Source organism: Poecilia reticulata, linkage group LG5 (assembly GCF_000633615.1).
Source record: "Poecilia reticulata strain Guanapo linkage group LG5, Guppy_female_1.0+MT, whole genome shotgun sequence".
Classification (NCBI taxonomy): Eukaryota; Metazoa; Chordata; class Actinopteri; order Cyprinodontiformes; family Poeciliidae; genus Poecilia; species Poecilia reticulata.
The window spans coordinates 7,522,459-7,545,008 of record NC_024335.1 but is presented as its reverse complement, the minus strand read 5'-3'; the positions used below and the strand labels follow the sequence as shown (position 1 = coordinate 7,545,008).

The window sequence follows — 22,550 nt, the reverse complement described above, 5'->3', positions numbered from 1 at the left end:
GTGAGCTACTGAAGGTCTATTTTGTGTGTCTGCTTTAATATAAACCTAAATAACATTTTATAATGATTGTTTTATTTACTTGTGAATTCATTGCCAATTTTTTTTTTGAGACATTTTAGATGACATTCATTTGCTTCTTTTGTGATGTAGTTCTGGGTAAGGATTTCAAGTGCCATTATGCTTTGAAAAAACAACTACAAGGCACAGAATGCAACACTGCAAACAGCACTGTAGGATGCCAGATATGCTCCTAATTCTCAAGGCCTAATTCTGGCCTTAAAACCTTTTATTATTGTCTCTATATGGAGTAAGAATCAAAATATTCTTGTAAGTTTAATACTGCTATAGAAAAGGTTTCATTTTAACAAGGGTTGGTTTCAAAAGAGGGATTTTATCAGTAGGTAGAAGCCTACCATCAATAACCATGTTAAAGCTTAGTCTAAAAAGGAGTTGAATTTACATAATCTGAGAGAAGAAGGTCAGATCTCTGAGCTGAAAAGCACCAACAGAAGTTCATAAAGTTATATTTTACTCGCAGCTTTAAATATGAGGTTGTGTGCTTTAAGGAGGACTTCTGTTTTATGACGTAGTTGGTCATGCTGAGGTGAAAATAATTATCATTTTAATATGTCCAAATACATTGCAAAAATCTGATGTAGTTCTGCTAAAAGCAACATAATGCGTGTATGATTCCGATTTTTATGGTTTATGTGCATCTATTTCTTGGGAACTGGGAGGTTGAGTCAGTAAAAATATACAGTTATTTTTTAAAATTGGTATTTATAAGAGAAAATTTGTGACTTTTGCGTACTTAAATGAAACATGAAATACTAGACCCACTGTAAAGCCATGGGTTCATGGAGGCAGTGTGTGGAACTAATTACAATATGCAACACACTGCTGACGGTTGTGTTACTCAGCATTTGTATCTGGTTTTCAGTCTACGATTAACCTATAGCCTAACTCTGTAACTAACGCAAACTTCTGGAAAATAACTACATCAGTTTTATTTATTTTTTTAAATTCAAGAAAAATAGAAATGCTTATTTGATGTTTAGAGTAATAGAAACTATAAGGTTTTGGTTTTATTGTTTGTGTTTACTCCAGCTGCTTTGGAACATGAAGAATATGTAATTGTTATGTGCATCGTTCCTTTTTAGACGGGACCATATGGGTTCTGTCTGGTTGCTGTAATACTTACTCTTGTATCACAAGACAAAATGGGCCATTTAGGTTCATTGTTGCGTGTGTGTGTGTGTGTGTGTGTCCGTGCGTGGGTGTGTGTGTGTGTGTGTCCATGGCAAGTGCCAGCCTGGCAGCATGCATTAGTCAGAGCAGAGACAGAACATGCTGTCTGTCAGACCGTCGCGTTGCCATAGCGCTGCTCTCTGCTTCTCTCAGGTGCTTCTGGGAAACCATCCTCAGCCGGAGCGGCCTGTCTGGGTGCCAGCTGCAGGACACAGCTCCTCCTTTTTTCCCCTTCTAAACAGCCTCCATGTTCTTGTCATTTTTCTTGTCTTTTTTCCTTTTCTTTGAATACAAAATGGTTTATCAAGTGATGTGGGATTTTTATTTTTAGTTGTAGGACTGCTTTTTTCAGTTTCATGTAGCAAGCCTAAGTCCTGATAATTTTAATGCGATTAATTTTTTTTCTTTTTGTTTTCTTGGACCATTTGTGACCCAATGTTAGTCTTCATTGTTATTTGATTTTATTAATAGCTTAGCTGTTAGCCTTCATACCGACCCGTCCTCTAAACACCCACATTCACACATACGTACTCTGGAGATTCTGTTCTCTTTCCTCTGTTTTGTTTGTTTTTGTTTTGCATGAAATAAAGTCAATTTGTGTTTGAAACAGTTCTTGGATTTAAACTGGATTCAATTTAAACAGAGTTTTAATAGAATGGTGAATGAACTGGATGTGTTGCATACATAAATAAAAAACATGTTGGATCTGTTGTGTTTTCTGTAATAAAGTAGATAGTTTATTGTTATGTTTATTACAGTTTAAACCAGAATGTTACATACACTGAATAAAAGGCTTTTTATTCCTCACTGGCTGAAGTTAAATCAGTCCAGACTTCTCGTGTTTTAGGTCAGTTAGAATTACCAAAATTATTTATATTTGCTACAATAATGAGAGATTTATTTATCAACATCTTAAAAATTAGAATAAATTAGGTTTATTGGTTTAATCCTTTAAACTGGTTTTATTTTAATAAAGAAAAATGGCTATTCAAACCAAACTGGCTCCATGCAGAAAAACTAATTGGCCCCTAAAAGTTTATAGGTGCTTTTGCCATGTTAAATTTATTTATTCATTCTTCTGTAAAAACAATGACCCAATTAATGACTGCCTTACTGAATGTTTTATGTTGAATGTTTTTATGTCGACATTAATATTGTACATTTTGTTCCTTGTTTTATTGCCTGGCAATACTGAAATCCCTCAATTATGTCTGTCAATGCCCAGACCTGCTCATTTTAAGTGGAGATGTTCCGCTGTTGTCGCTGATTCAGATTCCATGTTTTGTTGGAACGATGACTTATTGCTTAAGCTTTTCAGTAAATCAGTACAAACATCAATTGTTTGATATTCAGTTAGACAACCTTTATGTATTTTGTTAGAAACAAGAAAGTTGTTGATGTTAAAAGATCATGATTTTATTGTCTTATTTGTATTTTATTACCATGTTAACTCACTTTTCTGTCTTGTCTTGTGGGTTTTCTCTAATCCAGGGTGCAGTCACATGTGTGGCCTTCTCTAGAGCGGGGGATTACTTTTCATCTGGAGGTTCTGATGAACAGGTGAAGGCTTATTCTTCTAATCTTTAAGACTAGATTTCATACTGTTTGGCTAATACAGAAACTTTATACTGAACTAAATTCAAAAATTGTATCCTGGTGTATAAGTCAATATACAATAATTTATGTTTTTACAGGTTTTGGTGTGGAAGAGCAACTTTGACGAATGTATTGAAAGCAGTAATCGTGTCAAATCGCAATGTAAAAGTGCAGAGAGTTCACAGTCTCGGCCAGCCAGTTCAACAACTAATCTTCATTTTAACTCGCAACCACCTGTCCTCAACAACCAGGTAAGACAAAGAACAGCTTCTCTTCTCATCCACAGTGTTGGTAGGATAAAGGACGTGCAAAGGTATATTCAGCAGTTAAAACGTCCAGCTTGGAATAAAACCCCAGCCTCAGCTGTGGAGTACGTTTTAGCTCCTTTATGTTTGTTCTTCTCACTTGGCTGCTGGTTTTTGCCATCTGAACCCAATTTTATGCTTGTGTTATATTTAAAGCCACATCATCAGTAGCCTCAGCAGCCAGTGGTGTGGGGAATAGAGCAGTTTAGTGCTTTTCAGTGGAGCATATATTAAAACAAGGACAGATCCACTGCTCATTGCTCATCCACTCTTTGTTTGTGGTGCCTTGAATTAGTCCACGTTTGTGAATGCCATTGTAGGTTTAAAATTTGAATTTAAAATTCTAATTTATAACAACTTAATTACCTTTTATCCTTAGCACAATGAACACATCAGAAACACTAATTTCACATTTCAGTTTTTATTTCTGACCCCTGAACATTTTAAGCAGGTTGTGTAGTTGAGCATTTAACATTTAGTTAACTTTTACAACTTAATGTCTGTAACTTTATGATGGTCTGTTTGAGGTTAACCACATCTCTCTCTCCTAATCCTGATTTTTTTCCCCTTAATTCACATGTTAAAGTTTCAGTTAATATGTTCACTATATTAATATTTTTTTTTATTATTGTGCATAAATGAGCAGAGATAGACTGCAAGTCTGACCGGTTTGTAAGATGGTCTGGACAGCCTGGGCAGGCTGAAATCACTGCAGTCCACAGCCAGAAACTGCAGGGGGCGCTAATACAGTAGCTTGAGCACAAAAATCCAACAAAATTAAGGATAATAATGACACTCAATAAAAATCTGAATCTGACCAAGGTCAGCATGAACATTGAAATATAGTTGGACTAAATTGAACGTGTTTGTCCTGTAAAGAAAACGACTTCAATATAAGCAAGCTGAGTTTAATTTAGTCAGATTGAATACAGCCTTTACGCCTTAGTTTCATAGAAACCTGCAGGTTCACTGCCAATGTTACTTTATCCCTAATAAGAAGAATTGAACACAAACTCCAGTGTGTCTGAAAACCTCCCTGATGTCCAAAAGACAAGATAATTTCCCTCATGCTGTTCATGAAGAAAAAAATTGCTTTTGAGGCCATGTCATGTGTATCATAGCTTATGACACCTAATTACCCACTTGGACGCCATGTGATGTCTTCTCTCTTGTTCCTTGCCGCCTCTGCCCGTTGGCTGAAGAGTTTTGAAGGGGTGTGGGGTTTTTTAGGAACAAAAAGGCTGCATTATGCTGTTTCTGCCCAGATCTGGCGAAAAAGTGTCATGAAACAGGCATTTGAAGATGATTTGTAATCAAGATTATGTGTACACTGACCTAAAATGGACTTTGGCAGCCTGAGTGTGAAGCTTTTAATGTCTTTTAGACACTTTTTCTCATCTAATATTTTTCGTGGAACCCTTGAGATACTTTTTGTTCTTCTCTATGTGGCTCTTTCTTTCGCTCGCTGGAGCTGTGAAAGCAAGGCTGCAAATGGATTTTAATAGCTCCTCAGGTTGACAGTTATTATTACTGATGAGTCTGAAAGATAACAAAATGGCCAGCTGGATCATGTGGAGAAGGTGGAGTCACACAATGTGTGAAGCATGTTCTTGAGGATTCATATTCTTGTGTAAAAGAACTGACCTTTTTCTTTTTTTTTCTTTATCTGTGAAATGTTGTTTTCTAAATCCACCTGAAGCATCAGCACTAATGGAAAGGCAGGATTTGCTGTATGACAATAGGTCTGATGTTGCTATTTGTTTTGAACGTTTCTTTGTCAGAACACAAAAAAAATTTAAAACAGCTTCAGTTGTGCTATTTTCATTTTCAGATTTTAAATCTAAAACTGTGAGCTCTTGCCCACAGGTAGAAGCTGTAATTTGTGGTGATAAAACAGGAGGTTAATGATTTATTGTCCCAACCTATCAGCAGAAATCTTTTGAAGGAACTAAGGAAACAATAGGGACATTTTGTGGATCTGTTTGCAAAGTATATCTACTTTACCGCTGTTAACACAAAACACTTTTGCAGTTACATTTTTTGTGCAAGTGTGTGATTGTAGTGCTTCAGTAAATTTTAATCTTGTTCTGCAACTGCATTATCTTAATAGAGAATGCATGTATGCATGTCTGTGAACGCTTGCGTTTTACTGTGGTTCTTCTTGTTGGGTCTCGCATTGTTTTCATTTGGTTTTGACTGAAATAAGAACCAGATTTTTTGTGGAGTTCTTTGTTTATGTGCTGATATGGAGGCATAAACCATTTACTCCCGCAGTTTGTGGCGTTTCATTTGTAATTGGAAGTTGGACAGTCAGAGAACAACGGCCAACCGGCCAATTTATGGCTCCTGCACATATAAAATGTCCATTGTTGCAGAAATGCTCTGGTTATGTACCCTTTTGATTTTTCTGTTGCGTTAAACCAATAGCACAGAACAGATTGGAATATGTTTTTCATTTAAATTTCCATAACAATGAGACTGAAGTGCATCTTTTGACGTGTAAATAGAATAAACTAGAAAAGAAATATCCTTTATTGTCCCAAAATAAAGGATATGGAGAAACTTCTGCGCAAAAGCAGCAAAGTGACAGGCTTTTACAGCAAATAGACTCACACAAAGATAAAATGTATAATATATAAAAACAGAATAAAGAATAAAAATACTGTACAGTAAGGGAAATATTTCCTTTAGACCTTAAACCTAAGAATCAGTCAATACAAACAAAAATGTCCAGTAAATGAGAATGTATTTACTATAAAAGTAAAGAAGAATGCACACACCTTCTGCACAATCCCCAGTAAAATCAGATTTTTAAGTTATTAAGTGAAATAACCACTTTTGTGTTAAAATCTATAATTAAACCAGTTTTTTTTTACCTCATGTTTTCTACCTGAATATGTTCTACCACACAGTTCTGTTCAGCCTTTAGTTGTGAACTGGTTCCCTTAGTGTTTTAAGGGAAAAAGGAAGAGACAGAAATACTTTGTTTATATTCTGCATACTTGCTTGCACAATTACCAAATGCGACATATTTTACATATTCCAACTGTGGGCTCAACTCAGCTGTGATGAAATTTCTAGATTGAAAAACATCTGTATTTATTAACCTGCTTTATGCTTAAATAAAACAGTCTTGTATCAGGACATTGTTTGCTTATCTGTAACCACTAGTGCCACAGTAAAGTGCTTCGACACTTGTCTTTCCTCATAGGGATTTTTAAAAAAAATTTCAGAAATAAAAAAAATTGTTCAGTTGATCTTAGGTGCTGTGATTACAGAAATATTGATAACTGAAGCTCTAAAGAACATTTGATGGCAGTAAGGTCAGTGATTATGCTAGATGAGATGTTAATAAGGCAAAGGATCAAGAAGACACAGACTGGATTCTTTAAGCTTAAATACTTTATAAAAGTGACATTTATTTAATTTTTCTTCATGGATTCAGTAACGGCCTTTGGCTAAGTAGTTATAGTAATAAAGTGATCTCAGGCTAGAGGCCAAAAGCTGCTTTTCTTTTATGTATAATTTATTCATTCATAATTTATCATTAATAACACTCCTTCTTCTTGAATATTGCCAGTCATGTCTTGCCTTAGAGGAAGAACAGGAAAAAGACTTCTATGACTGACATCTCAACAAGTCTAATCATAAAGAAGAAATCTAGCAGAAGAAAGTGATGCTTTATAACTTTTTCTAATAAAACATTGTACAGACTCAAGATGTGTACAAGGGGCTTTTATTTTAACAATGCTGTGCGATCATCAGCTTACAGGAGTATTTCAAAGACCCTCCAACATCCACTTTTTCATAAATTATAAATATTGCCAAAATCATTTTTAATACAGAACTGTGATGTTTTAAAAGTGAAAACGTACTGTTCCTTCCTGAACAGTTTAATTGTTGGATGTTGCCTTGGTCTTGATTTCCCTGCATGCATCTGAGTGTTGTACAAAGATGAATCAGACATGTTGAGGTCCACAGTTCTCTTGATATCTTGGCTGCTTTCTTTAGATTTTTCCATGACGTCACACAAGAGAGCATTAGGTGTAACGTACATTCACAGGTGTGTCTCCAATTAGCATTAATGTTGTGAAACAACCAGTCAGAAACATACAAACAGATTACTTCATCGTCTAGACTTCCCAGAAACTGTTTAAAGGAACAGTATTTTTGGTGTATGGAAACTTGCTGAATTTCAAGAAAGTAAATAAAAAAATCTAAATCCTCTAATTATTTTTGGTAATTTGGCAAATTTAAATCAATTAGTAATTTTAATTGACTTAAAAAAAGAAATTTAGTCTGAGTTAGTTATGCAGTGAGGGTGATTTCTTTTACTAATTATGTGTACAGTAATTTGTCAAATTTTGTCAGATACTGAATATTACACCAGACCAGTAAAAAGAAATGTGTGTATGGTGAAAAATATGTTTAATACCTGCCTGAAGGTCATTTCCAAATTGTATTTTTAATCTAACAAATGAACCTCATTGGAACCCATAATTTATTGAATATAACTTCTTAACTGGCTTATTCATTTATTTATTTATTTAGTTTTTTGTTGGGTTACATCTGCATTCAATAACTTGGGGGTGTTTTTATTCTACAACTCCAGTGTTATCAGTATAATATAAATAAAATCCCAGATTTTCCAGGAGTTTACAAATTACCCGTAAGTTCTCAAAAGAAGCTAATTTCATCTTCTGTTCTCTCTAAATCAAATTCAGAGGGTTTTATGTGCTCATCTGTCACTTTGATTGACGTAACATAGCAAGTTTATGTGTAATTTATGGTCACATTACCAGAAACACGAAAGTCCATTTGTTGAAAACAACAAACCAGATTCAAAACAAAGTCTGTCCAGCTACAGACTGAGAAAGCGTTTGGCTGATTCTGGTCATCTTTCTCTCCTCGCTACAGCAAATCTTAATTTGCCGCAGCTTTTTTTTCATGAGAACATGCATGCACTGATGTGTGCGAGTGCCAGCCATTGCTGACAGGCAGATCAGCTCCTTCTGATCACATTGGCTCCAGCCCTCCCTTCCTTTTTCCCTCCGTCTCCAGCTCCACATCTGGGTCTTTCTCTCGCTCACGTGTGCTGACAGACGAGCAGTGCTCTCTGAGCAGGCTTCTCTCCACGGCTCAACACAAACACATATAAGAACCACCACAGTGTTCAGCTTTAGGACCTGGAATGGATAGAATGGAAATTCATCTCCTTAACCCTTATTTTATGTAGGGTTAGCATTGAAAGCATTGTGCAGCAGTGTAACAGTTTTTTTTTGTGCTGTGTAGCTTCAAGGTGCAGGCACAGAAAAGGCAGGTGGTATTATTTTGACAGCAGGAGTCGAATGCATTTGACAGCAGGAGGTAAAGGGAGAGGCAGGAGTTGTGATGAGGGACTGTTGAAGACAGGATAACAGTGGAGGTAAAATAATGGTCTAATGGTCTGGTGAAGGGAAGGAGCAACACTTCTGTGCTGGCAGAGGGGAGTTGAAGGTAGAGGCAAGCAGGGGGAGCATGTGAGCAGGTAGACAATACAGGAACAAGTCATGCAACACCATAAGGAGCCAGAGCTGGCAATGGTTTACACATGTTAAAGAGAAATTATAACAAAGAAGGAAGGAAATAACAGCAGGAAGAGTTTAGAGTATCATGGAGCGAGAAATGTGAGATACTCCATCCCTTTTTGAATCTTTAACTACCGTTAGTTCCTGAACCACAACCGGCTTCATTAAATAAAGAAAGAGCCTCGCTGACAGTTTTTCATAAAATGTTTGCTCAGCTGTAATTAACTGAGTTGAGCAGCTGGTGAAAATGTTTGTCTTCATTCAGGGGCGATATTATGAAGTGCATTTATACTTACACACACACACGCACACGCCTACCAGCTTTTTCTGTTTGATCAAAAGAGAAATATTGTCTAATAGGAGAACATGAAAACTGACACTTTCCATAGTTGCTAAACCCAAAAAAAGAAGCAAAAAACTTTTATTTGGAACTCAGTTAGAATATAAAAATATTCCCCTGGACTTTTAGCATGGATATACAGTTGCACCCATTTCTTTTAAACTCCTACTGCATATTAGATTTATTATCAAAATATATGAAAAAAGGTTCAGGTGTTTGCAATAAACAGATTGAAAAAGAACAAATGGCTGGGCAATAAATTGATTTTATCAATTAACGGAATATTCTGTTTTTGAAAGTTACATTTTTGGAAAATCTGGATTATTTTTTCCTTCCCACCAACACATTTCTTGAGTTTTCAGAGTGATGTTAACCTACCCAGGAACTGTGATGACTACCATTTTGTTTGACAAGCTTGTTTTTAGATTCTATTTATTTCTACCTAGCAACACGATCACGTTTGGTCAGCTGGTTTTATGGCTGTAACCGCTGCACAATGGCTGGTGGAAAAGACGAGTGTTTTGTTGATGTAACATCCAGAAACCACTTTCTGCATTCTTGCTGGTTGTGCAGCACTTCTGCTTTTCAAAGATGTACGGTTGTAAACTGTGGATCTGTTTGCAGTCATTTTCCTTTCTGAGGGTAAATGTTGAGTTAGGGAGTGTGGCCGGCAGCAGCTTATTTGAATTCAGAGTGACAAGAGGCCTTAAAACGGCTCATTCTGAAATGACCAGACCAAGATCTCATTATCTAAGAACAAAAATGTAATGAATACGTTTTGTGTAGCCCGTACACCTGTCCTAACCTTTTCAAGAAAGCATAAAAGCTCACATTTAAGGAAAAGGATCCTCAGTCATGAATGGCTGCCACTGAAGAGGCAGGTGGTCAAAAACCCTTGACGGACCACAAAACCTGTAGGAAAATTTGGTGGCAGCTAACACTGAAGTTACAGTTTTCACAGTGAAGCGCATACTGAATGCTGAAGGGCTCCGTGTTTGACCTAAAAGCACATAAAAAGTCAGCTTTCAATTTGTGCACAGCTATATAAATAAAGCCAAGAGGTGTATTTATATCGTTTTGAGGGATTCTGTGCTGTGGAGCTATTAATTAACTGTGGAACTTTGTGAGCCTTTGGATCAGTGGCAGGTCTTGAGGAGCCAGATTGGAGTGTACTCTGAAAAGAATGCAATGCCTACGGTGAAGTTTGGTGGTGCCTCAGTGATGCTCTGGGGCTGCTTTGGTCTGCTAGTCGCTGGAGACATGTGGAGGGCAAGATGCGTTCAATTTACTGTCAGGAGAAATGCAATGCTGTCTTTAAGGAAGCTGAAGCTCCGGAGCCATTGGACCTTCAAACAGGACAGTGGCAACAGGCATATCTCAAAGTCCACGTAGACTTGATTTCAGAAGACAAGCCGACACTAGAGACGTCACCATGGTCACCTGACTAAAACGCTACTAAAAGTGTCAGGCAGTATTTGAAACAAAGACTCTTCAGGATCACAGCCAGAAGCTGGTGTCTAACTCTGAGTCATGCAGGATGCTGTTCTGTATCTTTTAATTCAAGAATTTAAAAACTTGTAATGGTTTCTCTTGAAAAAGTGATCATATTTAAGTAAAAATGTGGAGTTGGTGAGGTATTACCTATTTTAATGAATAGCATTTTTTTTATCCAAATATTTTATTTTAATGACTTCCTAATACACATATAGGAAGTAATTATATACTTCCTATTTGCATATAGGAAGAATATACATATACTTAGTACTAGTTAGCACTAATACTAACTAGTATTAGTTCCCCAGCTAAAACTAATACTACTACTGAATTAAATTTATCGAGAACATCCAGAAAGTGTGGTTCAGATGTACATCATTACATAAATTGATTCACCCTCAAAATTTTTCTGGAAAAATAATCACTATAACATGTTGTCATTTAAAGAGGTGATAGAAAATGATAAACCTAAATCTAAAAATATTTAGAAATGTAAAGGTTTATAAAGTAATGTTTGCATGAACTGCTGTGAAAGTCACAGTTTGTTGGCTCGAAAACTAATCTGTGCCATCAGTGTGAAGACATTGAGATCGTAATCCACTGCATGTTAGATATTAAGTGCTCAAGGTCACTTAAAGTCCCTCCTCAAATCTACGATGTATCTTTTTGATATAGCCTACACTTGCGTGTTTGATTGTTAATGATTGTGGAGGATGCAAACAGAAGCACTGTAATATTTTATAACGTTCTTTTAAATTGGCTTCAGGCAGAATTGCAGTCCTGTTGAGACAGAAAGTGATGGTGGAAGCAGCTGCTGTTGCAGACAGCAAAGGTTTAGTTTTTACACTTGGAATGAACAGTTAAGTAATCTACTCTGCGTGAACATGTCTGTGATGACTGGTTTCTATGGGGTAGCGGCGGCTGACTGTCAGGGTTTAATTTAGGTCTAAGGAAATGTTCCTTTGTTAGTTTTTCCACTTCAAGTGATTCATTAGAAGAGCATTTACTGTTTGCCTGTCCGTTTGTCTGTACATGTATGCACAAACTGTTGAAACACAGTTTCCCTTGTATTAGTCAGTTTGATTTAACATATCAAACTGGCTGAGTTTAGGTTGAATATGTTCAAATAAAATTAAATCACCTGTAGCTGGAAATAGTTTTCCTGGCAACATATTTTATTGTTTGAACTAATCCTTCATAGGAAAGTAAAATGCATTTTTAAGTATTTCATATTAGACTTAAATCACTATTTATCTTAATGAAATGTGTTTTAAAAAATAAAAGTCCAATTAAAAATAACTATTACTCACTTGATGTTTCTTCTCCATTGCATCACTGGATTCGAAAGCAACTTTTTTAATGGCCTCTTCTTTCTTTGTTTATGTGATGAATTCTGTGTATTAGTTTATTAGATTTATTTTATATGAAGATGTTAATCTGCTTCAAATGGCAGCAGATTAACAAAAGGTTTTTGTCTGATCCCATCAGCTATGCTGATTGTGTGACTGTCGTTTTCAGGTAATATCAGTGACATGACATTGAGTTTTTATTGTTTTTGAGAATTTTAAAGAGTCAGCTCCCATAAAACAGATAACCTGCTATTTCAAGAAAAATGCCTCCCCACTTTTCCTCTGGCGGGGGGTGTTTTTTCCTGCTCGTGATGAGCCGAAAGACGGCTGGCGGTTCTGTTCATCTGGCTTCATTTAGAAGAAGCACAGTTTGACGTCATGTTTCACTGAGCGAGAATAGGTTTCCTGCTGCGTGGGGATGAGTAACACAATTGTTGTCTCCCTTGCTGATATGCATGAGTGATACCCCAGCAGACAGACATCTACAGAAATGGAGACATATGAAGGAACATATAGATGTAGTTTTTTTAGTCACATAAACATGGAGAAATGTGACCGCTGACCTTCATGTGTTCATGCATCACTGAATTAATCACAACATAGGAAAACTGACTCTTTGCGTGCGTGTGTGTGTGTGTGTGTGTGTGTGTGTGTGTGTGTGTGTGTGTGTGTGTGTGTGTGTGTGTGTGTGTGCATATGCTGAAGCAAGAGTCAACAACTTCTAACTTTGGCCTTTGTTTGTAATTTTCCATAATTTTATTCTTTTTTTTTATATAATTTGCTTCATAGTTTTTCTGTCCATTTTCTGTTCAGTGATGGTGCATTACATTTAAATTGTTTTACATCTTAAGTGTTAAAACATTTGGACACAATTAAGAGCAGAACACAATGAAGCCAGGCAACATTTCTACATGAACAAAGCGGTTGGGACAATTCTGACTGGGTTTTTTTAATCACTCTTTCTGGTACATTTAAACTGGTTGGCACATGCCTGGTTTAGGTCTTTTCCTTTAGAAAAAAAATCATTTAACTCTGAGCTTTTGGAAGACTATAAGGAATCAGTTTTATTGTGGGATGGGATAATGATCCTTTTTGTAGCACCAACTTTCTGCCATCTCACCCAAACTGATGTCGTCACATGAGAAGACTTTAGTTGAGATTTTCTGGAGTAAACCCAAAGCTGCCAAAAAAAGCTGGAAAACATTTTCACTGTTCACAGTGAAGAGAGTTTGAATATCATCATGGATAGAGTTTGAATATATTTCTAATCAACATGAATAGAGGGAAGCCAATAAAGAAATAAAGGCTTCTGAAAATCCCACACATTCCAACATAATGGAAACTGTCTTCTTTAGGAAAGTCTGTTAGATCACAGTAACAAAGAAAGCTTCATGGGGTCTGGGTGACCTTTGAGCCTAAAAAAATCTGTAAATTTGTCATTTATTTTTTGGCACTGCTGTATTTAACTATGCAGTGGGCGACTGTGTCTGTGTGGATAGAGTAGTCGTCTTGCAATCGGAAGGTCGTAGGTTCGATTCCAGCTTCCTCCTGCCATGTGTCAATGTGCCCTTGGGCAAGGTACTTAACCCCAAATTGCCTACCGATCTGCATATCGGTGTATAAATTTATAAGTGCGAATGGCGAATGGGTGATTGTGACTCTAGTGTAAAGCGCTTTGAGTGATCAAAAATGATTGGAAAAGCGCTATACAAGTTCAGTTCATTTACCATTTACAGTGGTCAAAAGTTGTAAAAGTTTTATCTCCAAAATGCTTATGGCCAATAGAAGTTGAAAACTCAAAACAATAAAAAAAAATTATCTGTAATCTGTTCAGCCTTTCTGTTGTTTTCTGAGGCTCAAAAGTAAAATGTTTTTTTTTTTTATGTAATCTGAATTAATTTGCTGCATGTATCAGTAACACATGTACCTTCTTAGTTTCCTATATATTAGCCTGTTGCACATTCTTCTGACTTAATTTAAAAATTAAATGAAATAATGATAATTATTAAATGATCACTTAATTTAAAAATGAAAATAAGTCAGAAGAAGTTTTATATTAGTTTTTTAACATTAAAAAACTAATATAAATGGTTAACTTAGTTTCTTATTTTTGATGTTTACAGCAATTGCCTGGCATTGCTAGCACACATAGGTCTTTTAGTTGTTGTGGATTCACTTACTGATGAGTCAAATTTTTGCTGTCAGTCAGTTCCTGTCACCAGCTGACTGTGTGGTGAATTCCCCGTTTATAGTTTTCCTGTCATAATCAAATCCAGCTACTGTCCAACTTCTGTCCTGTTGCTTTTTTTCCCAGACCTTCGAAAGAGCAGAGCACCTCAACAGACCTAACACCCAAACTACGGCTCGCACTCTTAGTTTCGGCCATAGTGATGGCCACAGTCGAGGGTCTCACTCCCATGCCCACAGAGACGCCGCCACCGGTTCACCCTCCACCCAGCAGACTCAGGGTTCACAACGACCTGCACACCAGGATAAAGGCCTGTCCGATGTTTCGGATGGAAGGGTTCCCTCCAGTTTAGCCAACACCCTCGAGCACATCATAGGTCAACTGGACGTTCTCACTCAGGTAAGCAGAAGATGTGCTGATCTGTAATGACAAACATGTGGTTGTGCCTCACACCAAGTTGCCTAAGAAGAAAAATATCTAAAAAACTCTGCTCAGAGACGGTTCAGCAACTCTGACAGATAAGGTTTTATTTCTTAAACTTATAGCAACATTTCAAAGGGAAGCATCACTGGTTAAATTACATGTAATATAGCTGCCTTTAGAAAAACTAAGCTAGGAAAAAAACAAAACAAAAAAAAAACCGAAATATACATTTCTTCTTTTACTTTTTGCTCCACCCCAAGCTGGCGTCCGTTAAGGTCTCTGTAATCTTCCCTTTATAATAGTCCCATAATTGCTAACTCACCTCACTTCACACAGAAATCTTTTTGTTTTTTCTGCACTGACTCACTGTGCCGGTGTGTCTAGTTAGCCTCCACTCAGTGTGAGCGTCTGGTGAAGGCAAGGCACAGTGTGAAGCCTGAGCCTGCAGCACTAAAAATAGATTATCGAACAAAACAGAAAAGGACAGCAACCACTTTAAACCCTAAAAGCTCTGCTTCTTATCAATTTGTGTTCTTTTAAGCACCACACAGTTTTTTGTTACATTCATGAGTGGTTTTTTAGTGACGGGCGATCACTAAAAACAACGAATAAGAGACGGAGGACATTTTAGACTCTTGCTCTAAACATCGAAGGACACGACAGATTTCAGGATTTTGTCAACATAATTTTTAAAAAGTAATAGTTGAAGCTGGTTTACCAGATTAATGGTAATAAAGCTCTGCTCTTGCTTTGGCCTCGCACCTCTTTGCAAGTCCTGATTTTGATTTGATTTTTTTGCTGCAGGTTTTTATTACTTTGCCCTCCATGGTTCAATAATAATAGCTTCCTACTGATAAGGGACAAGCCACCCACCAAGGTTAATCCTTAAATATCTTTTATTTAATTCACCAGTGACTTTTCTTTTTCTAGATGGTGAGTCCTCTGTATGTGGAGATTTTCCATTGGTTTTAATTTAGTTGTGCCCTAAATGTGTGTGGTTGTTGATATTTATTAAAGGAAGCCAATTTATGGTGAATTTATCCACTTGGGTCTTTTTTTCTCAAACTTCTGGAACTACCTTATTTTTTGGTTTTTAAAGTTATATTAAGTATTTTCCAGTCACATAGTGCCATTTCAAAAAAATGCTGTATCAAGCATAGCTTAAAAGTGATTTGACTGTAATTTGATGACTTAAAATGCCTTCTGTCTCCTTAAGAAGCTCCTCCTCTCGCCAACATTTTGCTTTCACCACTTCATCACAACAATGTTTCTCATTACGTCGTTGAGAACCAGTCTTAGAAACATTGAACTGGGCTGCCTATGACTGTCTATTGCTTGAAAAATCACAGTTACCTTAACGAGAAACAATGTAATGTTTTGATGTCACAAGATCTCGTTCAATAGTTACACTCCTACTGTAGACTTAGTAAAAAGTAAGTTTATTAATCTGTGTATAAGGGCATCAGACCCTCATGTCAGAGCTGAGAAACACAGTATAAGTTATTAATAGTTCATGACTCTGTTTTAAATAATGCGCATAGGTCTTAGACTCAACTCTTAACTGTGTTAAAATGGACTTAAGCAGGATTAGCAAACAGGTAATGTAGGAGGAAGTGATCTGTAATTGAAAATCGACAAAAATCACGATGTGGTAAACCGTCTCAATAACAAAGTCTCAAATTTAACTCGCTGAAACTTTGATACTTTCATATCCTTGCCTTGACTTTGTAAACATTTCTCTGACTCAGCAAATACAGATACAGTTTTCAACAAACTGGCATTTTTCTATTATATTGGGTTTTTCTAAATGCCAAGCAGTTGCCGAAGTTTTAGTCAAATTTAATCACGTTCAAGCAATGTTTTGAAATGAAACCTTGATAATTGGGTTTCATTGGAGTTTGCAAATAGAAATTAATAATGTTTTTCTCCTGCTTCATGAACATCACAAACATCTTTGAGTTGATTAGCTGTGGTCTCCCAGACAGTGACAGATATCTGAGCAAAATGCATAGAGGAGCTCACATGAGGGCAACAAACTTGGATCTGCAGCAGCCGGTTCACTCTTATGAATTAGTTTGGACAAAAAAACAGACTCATTAGATCAGCAAAATTGGCCACTTGCCTCAAAGTTTTGTTATTTTTAACAACTTCTCTAAACTATTTCCACCTAGCAGACTTGTTGACAAACTCATATGGGGAATCCATGTCACTGTGCTGCTGATATTAAGCAGCCATGAGGAGTTGAAATTTAGTTTGGTCATCTTAAAAAAAAAAAGATTAGGACCCAAATTTGTTACCATGTAATTACATCCTTGTTTTTTTTCTTTCATAAGTGAATTTTTGATGGTCCTAACAGACTTATTTATTTGGATTTAGACATGCATCTTTTGCTAGTAAACAAACATTTCATAAAAAGGTGAGACATGTGATCGCTTCTTTTTCTTCAACTCTGAGCTCCAGGCCAAAACTACTTAGATCATTAAGAGGCTTCTTTTTTTTTTCTTTGGTTGATCAGAATCAAACTTTTTATATTTGTTTCTCAGTTTTGTTCTCTTTATTCTTTTTTTTTTATCTCTTCGTTTTGACGTGTGATGCTCTCATCTTGCCACATCCAGATGAAAGGGTTGCTCTCCCCTCATGTATCACCATTACCAGATTTCTTTACTCTGACTTTCAGACTATTGTAACTTTCGTCATCCCAAAGTTATTCGACTTTCTAACAGAGGGCAGTAATGCTGAGGGCAACAGCACACTCTATTTTTAGGAGCGTAAAGATTTGGTTTCCACTCCAGATGAAAACCATAGGGCTGTATATTGTTGCTGGTGCCCCGGGGACACGTGCAGATCCAGAGTCGCAGACACAGACACCAATCCCTGGCTGTGTTGGGGAATGGAGAGCTGCAGCAGGTCGGGGAGATGAACAGGCTGGTATTGATCCTGAAAATGGAGACAGGCAGAGTGAAAGAAAGTTAAAAAAAAAAAAAAAAAAAAAAGGTGAAGTAACAGGAGATGTTATCTTTTTGAACAAACCGAATGAAAACATCTCTCGCCCACTCGAAGTTGAAGCCATTGCTCTGTTGTGGTAATGTTGCATTGTTTGATCATATTTTGGTTTCAGCAACATTGTTTTCTGAGATCTTTATTACATGTTAATTCCATCCAGGGCTGCACAATGTATCAACTTTTTTATCACTGCTGTGATTCGCAATATTGCAATTACAAAGGAATGCAAAGATGCAATATTTAAAATATTGATTTCTATGTAAGCCTGAGTCATAGACAGTCAGTATCTCAACAATGTTTTTGTTATTCAATGCAACTTAGGTGTAAATTTCAGCAATGTTTCTGTTTTGAAAGTTACTTTTTCAGCTAAACATAGAAACTGAAAATGTCACTATAAAGTCCTCTTAGAGATCACTGTAAGGGACTACATTGTTTGTACATTTTTACCCAGATGATCTATAACTTATTTATAAAAACCAATGGGTTTCTTGCACTGGCTTGATGGAGCACTTCTAATTGTTATTTCCAGCTTCAATTATAAAAACAAATCACCAGCTAATGTTGCTGTTTTCTCTTTTAAAGAGATTAAAATATTTCCAATCTTAACCTAATCTTGTCTATGTAATTTATTAAATAACACAGATTTGAGGCTATAGAAACAGGACATTTCATGGTGATGAACTCTTCTTCTGCACTGTTATTTTTGACAGAAATTTAGAATACAGAGGCCAGATCACACATTCACTGAAAGACATGTCTCAAGTTACATAATGACATATTAATGCCCTCTGGGTGTGGAAACAAAACCAATTCCTAACTAACTTTATGAAACCAGTTGGGAACCAGCTGTAACATCTGCTACTGGAATTGATTTAGTGGAAAACCCCTATATTATTGTTTTCCTGAAACCTACCTATAAATTAGTGTAATCATTATGGAAACCTGGTATGGCATCTCTAAAGAACAGAGAAACAAAATGAGGCAAATTTAATAGCATGGGATTTGATGCCATTAATGTCTTGAAAAGGCGAGGATTACTACACTATGTTGTGGCTAAATATTTAGTCATGAAACAAGATTTTTGTTGTTGTGTTTCTCCCCACTCGGCTGCTTGGTAATTGCATAGGAAGTGACTCATCTTTGCCGCTTTCCAGAAATGAGGAATGTCTAAATTACTCTAGCTGGCGCAGGAAATAACATATTGAAGATTTTCAGGTCAAGACATGCTGACATACTTGGATGTTTCTGTTGCGCCAAACCTGAACATCTTCATTTGTCTGGTTAAATTTACCACAGTGTTCACCAAAAGGCAACGTTGGCTCAGAAAATAAGTTGCTGTATGTCAAAAATGGAAAAGGTATGACTAGAGAGAGTTAAGCTAACTGTATCATCTTTTTACTAAGTTTTTATTAAACCTGTACTCTAGTTGATGGTTGATGGTGAAGGCAGCTTACTGAAAAGCAGAGGACAAAAATGTCTTTTTGAGTTTAGAGAACAATAGACTGACTCGTTTGAGATGACTCCGAGGCAACAGATCTCAAATGACCTCTTCTTACAACTTAAGTATGCTGAATCCTCTCAGAATGCACAACATTCAAACAGTAGTGCCTGAATTTTGCATAAACTAAACAAAAGCATCCATCCATAGTCAGATGTACAACTGAATTGACATGACGCCAAGATAAGGTCTCAGACAACTCTCCAGCAACTGGAGATTTGTCTACATATCACAAAATCATGATGTGATCATATTAATTTGTACTGGGGAGCATCCCTCCCCTACGACTCTCCCACTCAGCTCCTCCAGACTATCGACAGCAGCAATTAGCAAACACCTGGTGGAACGATGCATTTGCTTAGATTATCATACGATCTATTACTTTTAAAGAGACGGAGGGAAAATTTCAAATCATCAAATTGTGACGTCTCAATTCTTTTTTTTTTTTAAATCATGTTTGATATGTACAGCATTTTTATAACAACTGAAGGTAAGATGGCTATTTAACTGAGCTACAAAATGGCATTATGTGCCTGGAAAATGCATAATACCACCACTTTATGTCTTTTAAAATCTAAAAAATGTAAGTAAATGTTGAAAGGACTTAAAACCAGGACTCTGCTTCACTAGATACTGTCTTCTCTGCAAGTAGGACCTGGTGGCTCCTTTGATAAACAGGTTCAGATAGCCCTGTGCTGAAATGCAGAAGCACAAATACACAACAAATGCTGTCTGTGTTGGATGATGCTCAGAGGAAAAGTATGTTGTACTGTGATCTCACTACCCACACATGTCGRCCCTGGATCGGGAAACGACTTTCTTGTGTCGTCTGTGTGCAAAACAAGATGAGCTGCATACCGACAACAGAGACTCTTGCATTGCCATCTCAAGCAGGAGATTTAAAAAAACAAAAAACAACTGGATCATCTAGAAGTGCTAGATGATCCAGCTGTTATGCAGATACATGTTTCGAACATGTGTCTGCATTACCATTATAGAGTCATTACCCTCACTCTGATTCTGCGCAGCCCCTCTCTAACATCCATCTGTGCCCTCTCTGGTCCCCGTCTTTCTCCACCCAGACGGTTTCGATCCTGGAGCAGCGGCTGACGCTGACGGAGGACAAGCTCAAGGAGTGTTTGGAGAACCAGATGGAGATTGGACTGCATCTCCAAAATCGAGACGAATGAAGAAGGTGGCCAAATCAACTCTGTTGATGACAAAAAAAAAAGAGAGACTTAAGCTGATGCTGCAAAGGCAACGCAAAAAAAACCGTCAGCGTACAAATGCAGTCAAACAAGCTGCATAACCAAACAAATGCTTTCTGAGCTTTCCTGCTGATGCACAGGTTATTTCACACACAGATATCAGAGGTGAACGAGTTGAATATTAGAGAAGTTCCTCCACAGCAGTGCTGAGTGTGCAGACTGTTTTCTGCTGACAAAGGCCTTGTCCCCGTCTATACGTGCATATAATGTGTGTGCGTGTGTGTGTGCGCAGAACGGCTGCCTGCAGTCAACCTTTATGATTCTCTTTAGCGTTTGCATTTCAATTTGCCAAGCGAAGACTGTGATTAAATGCTCAAACGTCCGTCACAACATGCATGCATAGAAAGAATTAAGCCATTATGGCAACTTGGTAAATAATTAAACGTAGCAACAATTAAAGAGACAACGCAGTGCCTTTCTTTACCGTCGTAAAGAAAAAAATAATAACAGTTACAAGATACTGGAGGCCTTGATGTATTTTTGGGAAGCTCCTTTAAACTTTTGTTTACATTTAAATTTTCTTGGTTTTGGGCTTAAGCGTTACAGACGGGGTAGGAAAAATCCTGGACAAATTAAAGAATTTGTTCCTTTTCTGTTCAGAATTGTTGACGGTCAGAAAATGTTTTAATTGCTTTAAAGTTGGACTTTTCTTCAGAAAACCTAATCTAATTTTATTTTATTGTCTGTCTTTCTGTGCCTCAACCATTTATTCTCTGAAGTAATTGTTTTTGTTTCTTCTCTAAATAAATGTTTTACACCCTCAGCCTTAATTAGGAGGTTCTGTTTCGTAACAGTGAGGGCTGTTTGTGTGCTGAGTCAAAGAAAATGTGTCTTCTGAACCAGATTAATGAAGTCATGGGTTACTTTTTACTGCTGCGGTCCTCTGAGCTGCAACAATTACCGGACGGAGGATGACTTTCCCGCTTTAATTGTCCCTAGAAGAGAAGTTAAGATCATGAGCTGTGAGCTGTGTCATCAGGTGATCCCAGCGAGTAATTTCCAACCCTTGCTTTGCCAGAATCTGCCGAATTATCTTTTGCAAAGCACAGAAAGACACTAAAGGTGTGTTTGAATCCAAAAATCCTTATGTTTTACACCCACAGCAGTAATTTTATTATTAGAAGCGTCAATGAAAATGAGCGAAAGCTAAATTTTTGGTCACAAAGTGACGGCATTCTCTGAGCTAAGCTTGAACAACCCATCTTATTTTTATTTATTTCTTATTTTTTTCACAAGGTAATAATGTGCAGTTGTTTGGTGAGTCAGGATGAGTGGAAGGGAGGCGGGTGGGGAATCAGATGTGTGAGAACGACACGAAGAAAATATTAACAACTGTTCCTTTAAGACCCGACGCTGCCTCTGCACTGATGGAAAAAGAAGAAAACAAAACCGGAATTCTGGAGCTGTGCTGCCGGGCCCACTCTCTTCCTTCCTGTCTGGGGCCCGCGGACTCACACACACACACACACACACACAAAATGCTCTCCAGCCAGAGAAAACAGCTCCCTTTGCTATGGGCCTCAACCAGACGGTCTGCCAGGAGCTCTGGCTGGAGGGGGCTGAAAGAGAAAGCTCAATAACTTTTGTGCGTGTGTGTGTGTGTGTGTTTGAGTTTGAGTTCTCTCATATGGATGCCTCTACAAGGACCAGGTTTCAATTTAAATCATGAGAGCGAGGAGATTATGGGTTAAGTGAGAAACGTCATTCAAAGGTCGAGTTATTTTAGATTTTGAGACAAACTTTTCTGATTTCTCCTCCTAAGATTTTAGTTTATATTTTATCGGCTGACACAGTTCTACTAAAGCCCCCAATAATTTGCGTGAGTTTCTAAGTATTGATTCTTGTTCATTTTAAACTGTAATGTCAATTTTTTTCTTCTTCCATAATTAAAGCCAGATTGTCGCTCATTAACCTCAACTCTGTGTCTTATTCATCTTCCAACACGCCTCCTTCTAAGATTTTAAATAGTATTTGTCTGGTGCTGTAAAGAAATTGGGATAATATTTCGTTTTTTAGCACTTATGTCTCTACAAGATGCATTGTGTGATGTAGCTTTCACACACGTACCAATGTAGCTGCTTGGTTGTGTCTGTGGGTGAGAGAAAAAAAAATTGTGGGGAAGGCTGTTGCTTTATGTAGCCCATGTGTGGCCACGTGTGTGTGTGTGTGTGTGTGTGTGTGTGTGTGTGTGTGTAGGAGGGGGTTGGTTATCCTATGAGGAGAACATCTGGATATATTTTCACTGGTGTGCTGTAGCTGAAGCTGCTTTTG

At 37.2% G+C, this 22,550-nt stretch overlaps 1 protein-coding gene across 1 annotated transcript in view; it reads left to right on the top strand.

Moving 5' to 3' along the window:
- poc1a (POC1 centriolar protein A) overlaps nucleotides 1-21,049 on the top strand; it is a 29,376-nt gene extending 8,327 nt beyond the window's left edge. Inside the window, exons 8-11 of the mRNA XM_008408517.2 lie at nucleotides 2,740-2,808; nucleotides 2,943-3,095; nucleotides 14,214-14,486; nucleotides 20,094-21,049. Coding sequence (XP_008406739.1) covers nucleotides 2,740-2,808; nucleotides 2,943-3,095; nucleotides 14,214-14,486; nucleotides 20,094-20,201 — 603 coding nt within the window. The 3' untranslated portion in view covers nucleotides 20,202-21,049. The remainder of the gene's footprint in view (nucleotides 1-2,739; nucleotides 2,809-2,942; nucleotides 3,096-14,213; nucleotides 14,487-20,093) is intronic.
- The last annotated feature ends 1,501 nt before the right edge of the window (nucleotides 21,050-22,550 follow it).